Source organism: Cibotium barometz, chromosome 2 (genome assembly GCF_041138505.1).
Source record: "Cibotium barometz isolate CiBa-2024 chromosome 2, ASM4113850v1, whole genome shotgun sequence".
Taxonomy (NCBI): domain Eukaryota; kingdom Viridiplantae; phylum Streptophyta; class Polypodiopsida; order Cyatheales; family Cibotiaceae; genus Cibotium; species Cibotium barometz.
Window position 1 is genome coordinate 38,431,359 of NC_141047.1, and position 17,808 is coordinate 38,449,166.

Genomic DNA, 17,808 nt, shown 5'->3' on the forward strand with positions numbered 1-17,808 from the left:
GATTTCAAACATAGTATATAGCACCGTTTTTATTTAACCAAAAAGAAATTTATATAAGTCCTTTGGGTTTCTCGCCCAAAAATCAGACTATAAAGATTACTAATACAAGTGGTCCAATCCCTGCACCTTCCTGTGTATTCCAGTTCTATATGTCAAACAAAACGTGCATGCAGGCTCCAAAATAACTGAGACGCACTTCCTATATAATTGAAAAACGGCATACTTACCAAATCCTCTTTTTCAGCTGTTACTTGCACAAAATGGCCTCTGATTGTATTCCCTCCAATAAAATAGAAAAAGGCTCTTGCATTAAAACTTTGCTTATCCTCAATAATGTAAATACATTGGAATCATCAACCTCCCACTTCACAGTTTATATGTGGACAAGTACTGCCATTCTGTCTATATATCATTTACATGGCTATAACACATCTCACTGACACATCCTCCTGCGTCAACTCATCTGAAACGCTTTTAGCATGAGCCCCAAGGGACAAGATGCAAAAAGCACTATACAACAGCATTCTTTGACCTAAATATTGGGTGAGCCTGTAGTACACTAAGTCACCCAAAACACCATTTTTAAGAACCATGGTCACACCAAACCTGCACCCTTGTTTCCAAAAACTAAATTGATGAAACACCTGCACCCTGGTATTGCATAAACTGTACGGTAGGAACCTGCATGCTTGTATATGGAACACTACACTGGAGCTGAATCCAAGGGTGTCCCAGATCGGGCCTGCTTGCACCATGCAGAAAAGTTAAATTGGAAAGAAAAAAATGTGCTAAATATACCAACGTTCAGACATGTGTAGACATACCTGGGAAATGCGATTAGCATAAATAGTGACTAGCCGCAATTGGGTGCTGCTCAGGCTTCCCAAATAAGGTAAGAAAGCCTTTCCGAGGACAATATATATGTCTACCAGACAAAATACAACTGTCTGCAAATGCCAGTTTGGGCCAAGGCAACAAAAGGATGACACCAAAAGAACGCTTTCAGAACACAATGCTAGATTTCTATGTTGATTTCTCTTGCTGGAAAATATGAAACGCGATCTCAGAAAGGTTACCTTCCGTACATCTGCACTTTGATTGCCAAAAGCATCAAACAATGCAGGCAGGAAAGAAGGCAACTGTGCCATTAGATCCTCCGATGGAAGCCTGCCCACAAGCTGAGACATACCGACAGGCAAAATAAGCAAGATATCAATTAACCTGTTTCACATTAGGGATGACCATGATATATGAATTTATGTCAATGTAAACCCACCTTATCCCTTGCTTTCATCTCAATGCCATTTTAGTTCCTGTTTATTATTTGCCATTTATGTGCATGAACTTTCACACTCTACACTCCCCCTCCAAAGAAACCCTGTCATCTATTGCCCCTCAAACTGCTGGGATGTCCTTGAGTCTTGATCAACCTCCAGCCCTAAGGCACAACTATAAGCCTGTTCTCTTTGGCTCCTCCACAGAACTACCCCTTGTGTGGCCTATATTGGTTATGAGGGCACTTTTTCTCAACAAAATGATATGATGCAAAAGGTAGGTATTGAAACTACTGGCTCACGTGGAGAGACTTCAAAGATAACAGCAAGATATGACAGACTAAGAGCTGGGACTCGAGGCAGAGAAGCCATTCCTTCCCCCTCTCCTCTCTTTCCTTCTCCCCACCATTGTTGAAATCGGTTCCCCCCCTTCAAAAGTGCTGTTTCCATTTCCCCATTTCCCATAACCATGTCCTGAAGAGCCAAATACAGAAATCAGAATATGACCTTTGTAAGACAACCAATGCATGTTACTAGTGTCTTCTCATCCTCGCTGTTCAGAAGTGGAACCACCACCTGCGAACCGTTGGACGGCAAATCAACCCCAACATTCTTATGGTTAGCTATCCATGGCAACCCCGACACACTTATGGTTAGCTATCCATGGCAACATCACCAAACCCAAAACAATGATTATAAAAGTGAATGAGAAAAGGCAAACCGAAAGGCAGCGATATGGATCGTATTGAGATAACACCAGAGAAAGACAGCGGTCAGCAGCACTGGACACCTGATCAAGAGAGAAACCACTAGAGAGGATCAAACCTAGAGCACGTGAATCTTTGGTAAACATTTCCAAAGCATAAACCCTGAAAAAGGAATGATCAAACACTCCATGCCAAGTACCTTGGCAACTAGATCCCGTGTGCTATGAAGAAGCTTTTCGAGCATTACCTCCACAGAATCCTCCAGCATATCTTTCTGAAATAGGCAAACTCGAAAAATTCATGAGCTATAGTGCAACCTAGAAGCTTCTGCTTTGTAAGGGTTAAAAGCTTGTAATTGTGAAAATGACCTGATTTCCCAGCATCTCAAAAATAGTCGACAGAGCAAGCTCCCTGACTGATGGATCTACATCATCCAGAGCCTCAAGCAAACCCGTCAAGATTTGATTAAGGAACTGCAATCACATCACTCATACCGAGTAAGCTTCCTGGAAGCTTACAAACCAGAAAAAACTTTCAAGAATTTCTTGAACACACAAACGAAAAAGTTCAACAAGACCAGCGTCATGTTAAGGTCTTCTGTGAGTACATAAATAGACCTTGTAGCAGACATAACAGCAGGCATGCCATATAATGCCAGTCAGAGAAGGGAAAGGTCTGACCTGTGACCATATAGAAGTTTGGTTGGCCTTTGATAATTGAAGAAGCTCCTGCAAGGCGGCACATTTCTTATCTAAAGCTTTCTCATCGTTTCCAGAGGATAACTGCATTGATTAGCCACATACAATGTTTAAGATCACAAGCCTACTCCATCAAAATCAATCCTCTCTCTCTCTTATTTCACCCATGACGAGATTTCATGGACGCTATGTACACACCATTTGGCCTCATAGACAATTTGGGTCTTTTGAAGACGTTAATATAACTCTCTCTCTCTCTCTCTCTCTCTCTCTCTCTCTCTCTCTCTCTCATGGATACATTGTACCACCTTTTTGGTCTCATAGACTCTCTGGGTCTTTTCACGATGTTAATATATGTTTCTACCTTTCTTTCTCACCATCACAGAGAGGTCATGTTGAGGCAGCACTCTCAGAGACAGCCACTAAGGTGCCTCCCAAATCTCCATCATGGATTTCTTTCGGTCACAGCCCCCGACTAAAGTGACCCGACAGGAGCAGCAGCAGGATCAGCTAGGTCCACGGCGGCCTACATGGACACATGATCCTCTGGCCCCATGTAAACCGGGTGTGTTACTAGTAAGTGTGAACGATCCCTTTTGACAGCCAGATGCCCTAAATCTCAGAGGCCTCATTCCTCTATCCAAGATCATTGACTTCCAAGACTAGCGTTGCCTAGGCCTCTTCCTGCTTGAGCTCCGCAGACATAGGGACACCTTCTTGAGAGAGCTTCGGCCCTAGCCACCCCGCCAGCCAACCATCACCAATTTCTTCCGGATCCAGGAGGTGGAAGGAACCGATATAGTGGATCTTGTGGACCCTCCATGAGCTGCTCCGGACCTACCTCACCTAAGAGGAGTTACCTCGGACCGAGCCTCCACACTCCAGTAGCCCAACGCCCCTAGCCCCCTAGCCGTCAGCCACGATCACCTCATTAGCTCTTGATCAAGGACATGCTCGACCGCCATCAAGCTACCTTTTCGCGTGACATAGTTGAGGGAGACCTCTCGAGTCTCGACCATACTCGTTAGCCCCATGCTTGATGTTTTGGAGAGTGGTATACCATCTACTCAGAGCTGATGCTACTCTCATGTTTCTATGTTCTTAGTATTCCATGATGAGTTTCCATAGACAGTTTTGTATCACCCCGTGACCCCAGTGAGATAGCTCTGTTTATGTTTACTTTCTATTTTATTTTCCATTCCATGATGAGATATGCCATGGAAATTATTGTATCACTTTGGTCTCATAGGCCCATTGGGTCTTTAGTAGACACACTCTCTCTCTCTCTCTCCGCCATGGGCCTAAGCTCTAACTCTAGTACCGATCCATAGACCTTGGCTAGTGTATGGCCAAACATGATAGTCTTGTCTATATCTATATCCATATCCATATCCATATCCATATCTCTCTCTCTCTCTCTCTCTCTCTCTCTCTCTCTCTCTCTCTCTCTCTATATATATATATATATATATATATATGGCCATACACTAGCCAAGGTCTATGGATCGGTACTAGAGTCAAAGCTTAGCCCCATGGCGGAGATGGATGATACCGGGCCATAGGCTTATTATTTGTGAACACAAATGATATGGATTGGGTTGCCCGTGTTAGAAAAAGACAAGAAGAAAGTGACATTTGTCACTAGAGCAAAGGGCACTTGCTATGTTTAGGACACACAGCAACAACAGGGAGCTCTTGAAGCCATGTCAGACTCTCTTTTCATACGTGTACATAGTACTCAAATCTCTTGAATAAGAAAGTCTTTAATGGCTTGAGAAAGATGGTGGTTAGTCATGGATGGAGGACCTAGAGGACCACATGCATTGTTCAAGCAAGGGACGTGCAAGACACCATATTGTACAGCAGCTTTTGGGAGGCCAAGGTCATAGTGAAGATTTGCAAGCTTATTTAGGTTGGCAGACAGGGAAGGAGCCACTATGGGGCTGATTTATGAGCTCATGATAGAATGAAAGAGAAGCTTGCTGAGATTGTACCTTCAACCCCAATGCAAGACAAGCTCGCAGCCATTAAAGAACTATGTGTAGATAGATGGGATATGCTACACTCCATTGCAAGCAGTTGGGTTTGTATTGCAGCCCATTTGGAAGGAAAGGCGCAAGGGTCAGATAAGGAGGTGCGAAATGGTTGGATGACAACCATTGAAAGATATAATCTGGAGGGAGTTTCAAAAACGCTTGATTTGAAACGGGTTTCAAAAAGGTTTCAGAAGTTTCAGATTTTTTTTAAATGTCAAAAAAAAGCTTCATACAAAAAATGCAAAAATATATATATTTTTCAATATAGAATATACATGAAAATATGTATTTAGGCCATGACCAAGGCTCAAGCGTCCTTGTTGAGATGCTCAACTAGTCACTACCAAGCAAAAAAAGAATGTCAAAAAAAAGTTTCATACAAAAAATGCAAAAAATATAAGTTTAGAATATACATGAAAATATGTATTTAGGCCATGGCCAAGGCTGAAGCGTCCTTCTCAAGATGGTCAACCAGTCATCATCGACAGGCAGAAAGGACGTACTCGTGCGAGTCGAGTAGCAAGCAACAAGAAAAAATGCGCTTCGGAAATGCGTATGTATGAAACTGGCATGTAAGGTTTTTGGGCCTTAAAAATTTTAGGTGAATAAAAAATGAGTTTCATATTCTGAAACGTTTCGTAAAAGTTTCGGTCGGTTTCATATGATTTGAAACGGGTTTCGTTGCTACTATGGTCTGGAGCAACAAGGTAGATTGATTCATCAACTTGATATGTATAGATTGGAACTAAGCTCTTTCACTCATGCCATTGCAAAGGACGAATAAAATAGATAAGGCAGTGAAGTGGTGAGAGGCATTTGGAGCTAGTGCCCCTAATTTGCAAAGCATTGCCATTCGGATTTTGTCTCAAGGTAGTAGTGCCTCTACATATGAGAGGAATTGGAGCACGTTCTCTTAGATCAAACCAAATAGAGAAATAGATTGAAGCCTAGACAACCAAAAAAGTTGGTTTACATTCATAGCAACCTTCACCTCCTCAAAAGAATCAAGGGCAAAGGCTTTGAGAAATTGGAGGTTACTTTGCAAATGATTGAGAAGGAGAGGGATGAGGAACGCAGGATCTTCGTGCTGATCTTGAAGAGACTATACAGACTTTCTCCTAATGATGTGTACGAAACAGGTGAGGGGAAGCGGAGTAGGATGAAGTTCAGAAATTGACATGGATGATACGAAGCAAGAGGAAGATGATGATGAGGAGGAAGAACACGACGATACCACCGTAATTACTTCAGCATAGTTTAGCAGCTGCAGCCTGCATAGTTTAGTAGCTTGTTTAGTAGACTTAACGGATTATGTTGTGATGTCCATAGTCTTGATTTGTCCTTGGCATATTTTCTATGAGCTGTAACTTTTGGGAGTTAAGCTAGCCCTTACTTTTATGGCAGTCATAGTATGGTTCTCTTTTGGCTGTGTAATTGTTGCAGGCTACTACGCCATCCAAGCTGAACCTTGAACTTTGGAGTTTGAAATATTTTCCAAACTCTAAAATTATTTAGTTTTTCTAGATTTCAGCCTCTAAAGTTTCTTTTGTTTGCGAATGTAATATATGAAAATGTATGGAAATGTAGGTACTACAATGAACGACGCATGATAACCCGCATATGATTGGCAGGCTATGGGATATCATACGTTTTCATACTCATCATACTTCCGAACCTTTGAAGTATGATAAGTATGATCGCAACTATGACCAGGGCTTTACATGCATTGTGATTCGTCTACCACCTTTCCAGTATAGCCTAGATGCCACCTCCTTCTGTCTCACCCATCACGATACCAACTGGCTATTCAATATGATCTTCTCAGCGCACACACCCACACCACATGGCTTGCACACCCGGCACTACCCATGAAGATGCAGTTCTAGTATCTACAGAGATCACTTCTTGAGGATTACAGCAGATGGATTCAACAAGAGGCCAAGATGACTGCACGGGCATGCGTCACATGCCATGCCGAACGCGATTGGGCAAATCCAAGACTCATTTCACCACCTTCGACTGGAGACAGGGAGGGCAGAGGACATTGCCATAGAGGGCAAGATTTGTAGACTCTTTTCTACGGCGATAGAGACGGAGGAGCACTACATCTGCAGATGCCCAGCATACTATGAGATCCAGGGGAGACTTGGTCCATTGTCCACGACCATCGATTTCCTTGATCAGAGCTGCCTCGGACTTCACTTGAAGCTCAGCAGACACGGGGACCAGAAAGAACAGAGTTCAGCCTCGGGACACCTCACAGCCTTCCATCACTAGCTTTTTCCAGATACAGTATGATGGCACCAGTCCACAATCTGCCAAGGCACCCACGCCTATAGATCCTCCCAAGAGAACTGGACAGCATACTAAACCACGGCCCATAATGCACCTCCACCCCCTGAAGTCACCCTAGACCGCACCCACCAGCTACAGTGCACCTGGCGCCTCTACATGCTCTCGGTTGACAGCCCTCAGCACAGCAGCTGCAGATCATGGAGATCCTTTAGTGTCGAAGACACACCTTCCCACCATCAGTGGACATGGCAAGCCTCATGACAAGTCATTGACTCCCCCATGCTGGATATTCTAGATGGATGATGATACCCCACACACATGAGCTTCCTCATGGGCTGCCATGCTATGGGGGTAAATACTTTTCACATGTCCAGATGTGCATATTGTCATAATCATTGTACATGTAGCTAGTTGTTTATGTTTTTTTTCTTTTGTATGACTGAGTAAACTCATGCAACTATTGTAACGCTTTGTTTGGTCTCATAGACCCAAAGGACCCCCATTATGGTACTGGTTGGAGCTAGACGAATCTGCATTGCATTCTTGTATACCCTACGCATATAGGTTGCATACTGAGCCTCTAGCAGTAGTGCTCCATCCATCACACCCCCCCACTAGCTCAGTACTTTCATAGTTTATTTCATGTTCATTTTGTCCTTTTTTTCTGGACATCCAGAGGACATTGACAGTTGTACATTGATTTGTCTCATAGGTCGAGTTCGGCCTCTAGTAGACGTTAATACAGCTCTCTCTCTCTCTCTCTCTCTCTCTCTCTAATATTTTTTCATGTTTCCAACATCCAGTTATTCATGGATCATATGTACTCATTTTCAGTTTATTACAATCTTTCTTTCTTTCCTCTCTCTCTCTCTCTCTCTCTCTCTCTCTCTCTCTCTCAAAAAAGCAACAAAAGTAGTTCTTTCTAGCAAGCATCCCCACTTAGAGTTAGCAAATGCATACCTGATTCAGCAAAGCTGGTATACTGGCAGCTGTATCTTCTAAAGATGGCTTTTTGCTTGACTTTGGTTGAGTAGTTTTTTGTAGATTTTGTTCACTCTCTAGTTGCCTGTCAGTTGTATGTTTTCCATCGAGTACTGGTGGTCCAGAATGGTCATTGCTTAGATATAGGTGGCCATCCACCTGTGGGGAAACAGAATTTTCGTAATCGTGTTTTGCTTCTAGGCTAGGGTGAGCGGTGGCTGATGGCCCATCAGACCAACCCTTTGGCCCATCTGGGCTTCCATCCAAACCATTTCTAGTGTTCTTACTTCTGGTAGACACTACAGACTCATGTAGGGCACTAGGAGGTTCATAGTTTTGGTAATACATGCTGTGTACGTCTTCGGTACTTGCCTGAACAGCAAGCCTGTTTCCATACTGTGCAGACTCTGCTTGACCACCACCACTCCACTTTCTGCTACCATCATTATTGAAGGAAGATGAATAGCCTCCCAAAGATTGACTTTTCATGGTAGAAGAATTTGCCCTTCCCAACGATAATCCATACCCATCATCTAAGGCAGGAGAAAGGTCAAGCTGATCATGCATAGACTTGGACCTAGATCTCTGGCTTCTATTTTGCAAAAAGTTCATCAGTTCCACCTCTATTCTTGGAGTGTACTGCTTCAAAGCCCGTCGAAGACTACTTTGCTCTTCAATGGAAAGACCAAGGATAAAATTCAGAACTGTAGACGAGTCAAAATGTGTATAAACAGATATGATACCATTAACTGCTGTTTCCTTCAATTTTGCATTCTTATCATTTGCTAGTGGAGCAAGTTTAGCCAGCCACATCTTCAGCAAGTTACTGCCAGCTGCTGCCTCACCATTGATTGCGAGCTTAGCAAACGCAGCAATGGCAAACTCTATGACTGCCATCTTTGCTTTAGGTGACCTTTGCTCATCAAGAGATCTCAATAAGGCAGGCAACAATGAATCAATGCTGTACTGGTTGCCCACAATTTCTAATGCAGAAGTCCCCAATTGTCGAATGAGCTCTTTCGGGTCTACCAGACGTGAGAAAACATGGGGCAGTATCCTTTCCAAATACGCCTCAAAGGACTTCCGGCAAGTGGGCACAAGCTCAGCAAGCGTGGACAAGGCTGCCTGAGCAACTTTATGATGTGGATCATCCAAGTGCTGAGAGAAAAGCTTCATGACCTTCTCAAAGCTTTGCATCACGTCTTGAACACCTTTAGGACCCTGCTGCAAAAGTTTCCTTAAAAAGTTGAAAGCGGCAACCCTTGCAGACCAATCCGCACTCACACTCAAGCCTTCTGTCAAGGCATCATTCAAAGACATCAAGCCATCCATGTAGTTGTAAACTTCTCCAAAAAGAAGTTGTGTATCTTCCATACTACTTCTGCTACTTATTGAGGACCTTGTTGACCCACTGTTCCTCAACAAGGGTCTCTGAAACCCTGGTATAGAACTATGAGAACTATCTTTGTAAAATGTATCTTTGTTGATAATATCCATCATGTGTTTCTCTGTCTGCGACTCTGGTTTTGAGAACCTTTTTACAGCTTTGGTGTCGATCCCCTCATCGTTCGAGCTACCCTGGCTTGACCTATCAGAATTGATGGGTACTCTCTTCACAGAGTACAAAGGGAGGATTGAAGATGTTACATCTCGAGGGTTGCCACTGGAGAAGGCACTTTTAGCAAACTCAGAAGAGGACGAGGCCTGTATGCTTGTTAAATTACCAGCACTCGAGAGTACAGAACTGCCAACTTGAACCCCTCTAAGATAGCTGGGTGAAGCCCCGGTGAGAGAGTTCCGAATACCGGCTTGATGTATTGCGGGGGTAGATGCAGGGTAAGGAGGATCACGTGCTGAAGGAGGGTCAACCCCGACCCGAGCAGCAAGAGCCGACGCATGTATTTTCCTGTAGCTTCCACCTGCTGCATTAAATTTTGGGCAAATCACCCTTAATGTTAGCAAGAGCTAGCTGGGGATAGAAAACTGCTTAGAATCATCATAATTTGTAAGGCTCGAGTCCAACATTATCAGCAATGAAGTGATGATGTTTCTTGAAAACTGTAAGACTTGTCACCTTGATCCTTTCCATTGGACCGAGCAGATGATAGATCACTCTTCTCCAGAATATCCATGCCCTTGAGCATCGTCTCGATTGCGTTGACCTGCTGTTGACTGGCCTGTAACACACTCTCCAGGCTCCTTTCAGAAGGTGCCTTTGGAGCTGTCAGTAGGCTCCCTGTTCGATCCATGGCAACAATAGGTGTAGTTCCGAATGATACCGACTGACTTCCAGCAGAAGCAGATTGAGTGCCGGTAGTAATTGTACTTGAGGGCCGCAGCTGGTGAGCACTCCGGTCCCGTAAAGAAGGTGATGCATAGCGTTTGTGAAGGCCTCCCTCCTCTTCATTGATGAGCTGCAATTAGTATACTGACAGTGTTATAAAGATGAGGAAATCAAACATTAATCAAGAATCACATGCACAATATGCAGTGTGCATCTATAGCCGTCTCCATTCACATGCACTTACTCTCTGGATCACAGGATCAAAACTTGCAAACAATCTACGAGATCGATCAGGCCAACACTTGGCAAATACCCGATAGCATGTTCGTGCAGTGGAACGAACCTAAAAGATCAACAGGGAAGTTGATGAGCAATATGAAGAGATTTAACCTGTAGAACATGCTGTATGATTATCAAATACAGGCCTTGAACAGCACTGTGCAACACCTCCTTAGAAAAGAGAAACAAACACTATCCACCAAAACACAAGCACATGCATCCCCCATCGAGAGCAAATAGTACAAGATAATCATAAAATGTAAAATTAGCGTAGTAATTGTCACACCTCACTCATAGCATCCCCCACACAACACTTGATAAGGTCTTCGTACATTTCCACCAACTTTTGTATCTCTGGTGAATCTGACCACTGTTCCAAAACTAAGAGAGCATAATCACAACATCTGCAGCACAAGCCAACATAATCATTTCTCTTTGCACATTTGAAAAGCCATGTTTGATAATGTTGAAAGCTTTCATCTTACTCCATCACCTTGCACGAAGCACAGAATTCCGGTCATTCTTTGCACTATCCACAATGCGAGGCAAAACACGAGCAACCCGACAGTTTTTCAGCATCTGCAAGGTAATGAACAGCACAGTATATAACATTTCAATGCAGTGGTACAGCTAGCAAAGGAGAGAAAGAGAACATTAGTTTACACGTGAAGACAGGAAAATCTTACAGTTTTAATGCAGGTATCTGCAGACTCCGCAATAACTAATACTGTGATTACCACAAGTTTGAACAGCACCTGTGAATGACCCCATGAAATCAAGAGTGCTGTGAACACACATTCAAAGCACCCCAAACCACAGAAAGAAGCTAAAAAGTCGAAACACATTCCAAAAACTTGAAGCTGAAGATCTGGGACTGACAGGTATAAATGCTTCTGCGCATTGTTCAAAATCTGCCAAAAGCTCCTTTGATAATAAATTCAGCAAATGGCAAGCCTGCAGAAAACCAGTTCACTATCTTTACCATAATCATAACATAGAGCACTAAGCTGACTCTGGATTACTTCCAAAGACACAAAAGCAAAAAAAGACCACTGAAATAAGGTAATTCAAACTGAGGCATCCATTATCAGACTTGATACTGTGACTTAAAAACTTCATACTTTTCCACTCATCCATATGCAAAGGTTTTTATTCTCTTTAAAGGCTACTTGAAAGATGTGGTGCTGCATTAAGCAAATATAAGGAGGAAATGCAAAAGCATCCATGTTCATTGCAGGCCTGCATACAGGGTGTGCAGCCCATCCGTTAAAACTGGCTCCAGTCACAGTATCACTAACAAGCTGGTTCACCATTTTTAATGTGTAAGAAATTCAGCAGTGCAACTTGATGGCTGTGATTTCTCCCAACGGCCTAGCAGACATTAGACACGCATGGGCACATGTGGCTAGCTACACTCATCAGACAGATAGTAGACCACTTCAGAAAATTAAAGAATGCATAGTAGACAGATAGCTACAATTATCATAGAACAGTAGACCCCTTTTACTGCTTCTGGCAGAGATTTGACTAATAAATAAAACCGTCTCCCAAATTTTAAAAAAAGAATGCACTGATACTTTCATTTCAATGTCCTATATTACTGAAACAATTATCACCATTTTTAATGTGTAAGAAATTCAGCGGTGCAACTTAACAGCTGTGATTTCTCCAATGGCCTAGCAGACCTTAGAAACACATGGCCACATGTGGCTAGCTACAATCATCATAGACAGATAGTAGACCACTTCATAAAATTAAAAAATGCATAGTAGACAGATAGCTACAATAACAGATAGTAGACCCCTTTTGCTGCTTCTAGCAGAGATTTGACTAATAAACAAAACCATTTCCCAAATTAAAAAAAGAATGCATTGATACTTTCATTTCAATGTTCTATATTACTGAAACAATTATCTCACGAAAATCTCAGAGTTCTGCATCTGGACATTAATGACTAACATATGGCATATGTTTACTTGTGCTAACTTGAGAGGCTCAGCCAAACACCAGGAATCTTGGAAGTTCACTTGTTGCATGCACTTACAATAGGTATACGGGTCTGAATCCCTCTTTGAATGGACACAACCTTGAACCTCCAAAGGAGGGAAAAATGCATGCTTCAGTCATGTATTAAACCCTGAATCTCTAACTATTTTCTGGTCAACTCCCAATCTGTCTCTACATTTAGCTTGTTTGATGAGACATCTCTGCAACGTTATCAAGGATGAGGATTCCACTGCACTGAGACAGGTTTATGCGGAACACTCTAGACGACAGGACACCACTCATACACTCCCCCCATCCTTCTTCCCCAGACTGGGCTGCACAGCGCATACAGAGGTCAGAGCCAGGCCCACCCCAAACGAGACTTATGTTAAAGCACCTCAGAGACCAACATCATCCAGACTTCTAAGGTGCACAAAATTTCACAACAGACCTCTATCATATCTTGTTTGAAGGACACAAGCATGGCTTGCATTCAAGTCCATTAAAGGAAGTTATATTCTGTCCGTAGTCACCAGAAACGAGAAACGGGAACGGAAACGTTTGAGGAACGGAAACGGGGAAACGAGTTTTTAGGGGTGGAAACAGTCGTTTCCTGTGACAACATCACTTGGGAAACGAGAAACGGCCATAGAAACGGATGGGGTCCTGAAACAGAGAAACAGTTTTCTAGGGGCTGAAACGGCCGTTTCCTGTGACTATGCCTCTGTCACCCACATAGTTAAGGTTCGGTGATAGAGAGCAAGTGTGTTGCATAGCACTGGGCCACCTAGCCTGTCAAATCCCATACAGATTTCAGTTTTTTGTTCAAGAGCTTGTTGGGTCATAGCTCCACAATGGCCAAACAGATCACTGGATCTTGTTACAACTTATACCTACGCTCTCATATAGCAAAAGAGCAGTCACACAAAATGCACTACAAAGTTTCCATATTAGTACAACTTTTACAAGGAATCGAAAGGCAATCCAAGGACAATTTTTACACCCTGCTATTAGTTAAATCCAGTCCAGGTAAAATAACTATGGAATCATTCAATTAGTTGAAAAGCTGCACCTGCTTTACAATGCTTGATCTTCGGTCAGCAAGCTGGAGACTTAGTGGGCTAATCAATTGCTTGAGAAGTGAGGGAAAACAAGCGTACTCAGTAGCTCCTAACCAAACCACCCAAAAACAAAAGGTGAGTAAGTATGCTTCCATTCGTGACTGAAACCAGCACAAAACACAGAAAGAAACTATAAGGAGCTGGAATATCCATAAAACTTCCATAAGCCAGAGCTTTATAAAGAATGGGATAATGATTTGAACTCCTAAAACGAACCTCCAGACACAAGGCCTTCTATTCGTTGCATGGCTGCCATCCTCACTGACCAATCTTGCTCTGGAGCAAGCATACCAGAAACTTTCTCCAGTTCTTTTGTCAGCTCTTTCTCAGAGTAAACTCGAACAGGTTCTACTGGCTTGTCTGCCGCATCACCCTCTCCTTCAACAACATCCCAATTCCAAATCCATTTAGTATCAGCTAGCCCTGCCTAGCAGTACCATTTGACATAAAGCACCCATTTAGTCATATAAGCAAATAAAGCTCATGCTGTCACCACAGAAATAATATATTCACAAAGAAAACATGCATGACACACCCTTGTGAAACATGTATGCATTCTAGATTTAAAAACGTCTAGGACCAACCTTATTTCTTTGCTTTTACCTTGAACTCGGGACAAGTTATTGATACATCCAACCTTCTCCTTTATTGGAGAATCAAGCATGCTACAGGCCAACATATGATGGAATGGGATTCACCAATTATGCAACATCAAAAGAAAAGCTTACACCACAATTGAAGAAGAGCGTACGCGCTTGGGCCTGCTTAAATAGCCCTCAAATAAAATGTCAAAGGTCTTGACCTTTGAAATGTCTACACAATTCTCCATATCCCTTATCCAATATCATAGTTGTCAAAACGTCCCAACAGAATCGAAACGGCAACCGCCCAAAGCAGAAAAAATGAAAATGGAAACCGATGTCATCATGCCAGGTCATAGGGTTAGTTGTATTCCATAGACAAGCTTACATGCACAAGTAAAATTTTGTGCAAGATTACAACAAGAGAAAAGTTATTTGAAGGTGCATCAAAATTTCAATGACATAGCTTCATCTATCTTTTCATTGACAACGAACGACATTATACTCACAACTGCGAGATTAATAATGTAGCCTTTCCCAGCTTGCTAACCAACACTTCCAACGTTGTTTATCAACAAGGTTGGAAATGGTTGGTTGGCAAGTTGCGATGTAAATGTCTCAACGGGGTTTGTTACGTACCTAACTCTAATCCTTGGAATTAGGGCTCAATTTGGCAAGGTTTGGGGACCCTGAGATTAGGGGACGGGCAGGCAGATATGGGTGACTAGGGTTAATCATTAATAAATCCATGTGAACAGGCTATTTATGACTGGATAGTTATTTATGGCGACCGTTATCACTATATAAGTGAGGCCTATGAAATCAGGGCTATGGTGGCTCATGTTGGTCCATGACTGCAAGGAGAAGAGAGAGAGAGAGAGAGAGACAGAGAACAATGCTAAAGAGAGAAAGACAATCGGTGGGCACAAAGAAGCTTATGATTAATGTTGTAAAATCTTCAAGTACAATGTCCCTTTTTGTAGGCTGGGAGCCTTATCTTTTGACTCAGAACACAATCACACAGACTAACACACTGATGACACATAGCAACACTTATCTTATCCACCCCCCTTCAGAGTGAAGGTGGTATGACTGTGAAAAACCTTCAACTAGTTCTATGATGGCCTCCAAACTATACCATGTCGAGAACTAGACATGCCTCCCATGCCAACTCAGAGACTTAAGTCTGATCATGGTTTAGAGGCTAAACTAAGCACACAACTTTAAGTTCAAGCATGACCAACGGCTCCAAGTCTAAGCATGGATGCATGACAACTCAGAGGTCTAGGGGACTAAGGCACCTACATCCTGGAACTTCCCTTCCAAGCCTGATTCATAGGCCGCCAATAGCAACTACATGCAAGGCTTCCCTAAACAAACCCCCCCACACTAAACAAGGATAAACAGGGAAATTACAGAGCCTTTTATAATATTAAGGCGGTAAAAACATTTAGGCAAGAAAACACATCACACACAGAAGATTATTTTTCAGATTTTGGGGGCATCAAGGGTAGAGAACCCTAACTCAAACACATTAAAAACAAGAAATCTCCCTCGATGCCGGTAATGTCACCTTTTTCGGCGTCTTTTTCACACTACTGCCCTTTCCATGACCTTATGGGAATGTCAATATTCTGAAAGTGTTGGAGGTGGCAATTCTCGTAGCTACTCTTGGGTTATCGCATGACTAGAAGTTGTGGTGGATTATCCCATATGCAAGAGCATGGGAAGTCGAAGAGCCATATATAGGGTGTGGTGGCACCTTGTCATAGATATCTCCTCCGGTCGGGTTTTTTTTTTTGGGGGGGGGGGGGGGGGGGGGGGGAGCAACGGCTAGGAGATGGGAGCCCAACCATAGACGTTGCTCAGTGCCCTAGGGTGGTGTGCGTACGTTGTGTAACTTTGAGATGGTATCAGAGCTCGGCCTATGTGGTCCTGGGCGGTCCTGACCTCTGTTTGATCGAGGTGCTCGAATCAAATGAGGGTGTTGGAGATGGCAATTCTCATAGCTACTCTCGGGTTATCGCATGACTAGAAGTTGTGGTGGATTATCACATATGCAAGAGCATGGGAAGTCGAAGAGCCATATATAGGGTGTGGTGGCATCTTTTCATAGATATCTCCTCCGGCCGGGTTTTTGGGGGAAAAGCAACGGCTAGGAGATGGAAGCCCAGCCACAGACGTTGCTCAATGCCCTAGGGTGGTGTACATGCTGCGTTGCGTGACTTTGACATGGTATCAGAGCTCGGCCTATGTGGTCCTAGGCAGTCCTAACCTTTGTTTGATCGAGGTGCTTAAATTGAAGGAGGGTGTTGGTGGCGGCAATTCTCGTAGCTACTCTCGGGTTATCGCATGACTAGAAGTTGTGGTGGATTATTCCATATGCAAGAGCATGGGAAGTCGACGAGCGATATATAGGGTAAGGTGGCAACTTGACATAGATATCTCCTCCGCTCGAATTTTTAAGGGGGAGCAATGGCTAGGAGATGGGAGCCCAGCCACCGACGTTAATCAGTGCCATAGTTTTTTCAAACGTCAATCAAACGTCAAACGCGAACGAGTATGAAAGTATGATACGAGTTTGATTCAAACCCTTGACCTGAATCAAACGCAACCCTAATTTTTTAGCATTTTTTAAACAAATCCATATTTACTTGAACATTAAAACATCATAACATGAAGCACCTCAAAACTAGCAATTGAATTGAAGCAAATGAAAATTGAAAATTGAAATGCGCATTGTGCACTGCGCAAAGTTCAAACTGCAGTGTAGACTCTAGAGTGACTAGTGTAGAGTCTAGACTCTAGAGAACAAAAGCCAGCTGATACAAAATGATAAAGCCAAGGGAAAAAACCCCTCCTAAAGAAGGTAAAAAGTGCCCTGGCAACTACAGAACTAAACAACAAGGAAGGAAGGGGAGATGGTCATGACTCATACAAACTAGACTCTACGCGAGTCTTCACCTAAATGAATCATGATAGATCATTCTCTGAAATAGAGTCATCCTCCCCTTCTTCCTCCTCCTCCTCCTCATCATCATCATCATCATCGTCATCATCATCATCATCATCATCATCATCATCATCATGCTCACCAAGGGAACTGGTGCCAACGATATCACTTCTGCTTGCCCCCGTATGCGATAATGAGGCTACAACATCCTCTTGCTCCTCTTCTTGTGTCTCTTGCAATGCAAGAAATCTATCATCATCATTCTCCTTGTTAATCATTTCCAATGTGACCTCCATCTTTTCGTAGCCTCCTTGCTTGATCTTGTTGATAAGGCGAAGGTTGGTGTGAATGTATACAAGATGCTCTGTTCTTTTTGGAAGCAACTTGTTCCTTCTCTTTGTTTGGATAAGAGAGAATGTGCTCCAATTTCTCTCACATGGGGAGGCACAAGTCCCTTGTGAGAGCACCCTTATAGCCAGCTGTTGCAATTTGGGTGTCTGGGCCCCAAATGTTTCCCACCATTTGACAGCTTGATGCATTCTTTTCTCATCTCTAGCCACAGCACGAGCAAATGCACCTGCTTCGGACTTATAAGTGTCAAGTTCATCACATA

At 43.0% G+C, this 17,808-nt stretch overlaps 1 protein-coding gene across 2 annotated transcripts in view; it reads right to left on the reverse strand.

Annotated features, from left to right (window-relative positions):
• Nucleotides 1–286: 286 nt before the first annotated feature.
• Nucleotides 287–17,808, reverse strand: part of LOC147641036 (CLIP-associated protein-like) — a 77,796-nt gene continuing 60,274 nt past the window's right edge. The window contains exons 6-22 of one of the 2 annotated variants that reach the window (XM_086817623.1): nucleotides 13,878–14,039; nucleotides 13,613–13,710; nucleotides 11,434–11,508; nucleotides 11,241–11,309; nucleotides 11,048–11,133; nucleotides 10,841–10,958; nucleotides 10,520–10,618; nucleotides 10,066–10,405; nucleotides 7,971–9,913; nucleotides 2,662–2,763; nucleotides 2,350–2,454; nucleotides 2,181–2,255; nucleotides 1,996–2,064; nucleotides 1,782–1,850; nucleotides 1,077–1,178; nucleotides 825–947; nucleotides 287–742 (exon numbers count right to left, since the gene is read on the reverse strand). In XM_086817623.1, coding sequence (XP_086673749.1) covers nucleotides 704–742; nucleotides 825–947; nucleotides 1,077–1,178; nucleotides 1,782–1,850; nucleotides 1,996–2,064; nucleotides 2,181–2,255; nucleotides 2,350–2,454; nucleotides 2,662–2,763; nucleotides 7,971–9,913; nucleotides 10,066–10,405; nucleotides 10,520–10,618; nucleotides 10,841–10,958; nucleotides 11,048–11,133; nucleotides 11,241–11,309; nucleotides 11,434–11,508; nucleotides 13,613–13,710; nucleotides 13,878–14,039 — 3,674 coding nt within the window. In that variant the 3' untranslated portion in view covers nucleotides 287–703. The remainder of the gene's footprint in view (nucleotides 743–824; nucleotides 948–1,076; nucleotides 1,179–1,781; nucleotides 1,851–1,995; nucleotides 2,065–2,180; nucleotides 2,256–2,349; nucleotides 2,455–2,661; nucleotides 2,764–7,970; nucleotides 9,914–10,065; nucleotides 10,406–10,519; nucleotides 10,619–10,840; nucleotides 10,959–11,047; nucleotides 11,134–11,240; nucleotides 11,310–11,433; nucleotides 11,509–13,612; nucleotides 13,711–13,877; nucleotides 14,040–17,808) is intronic. The other variant, XM_086817632.1, reaches the window with a different exon arrangement.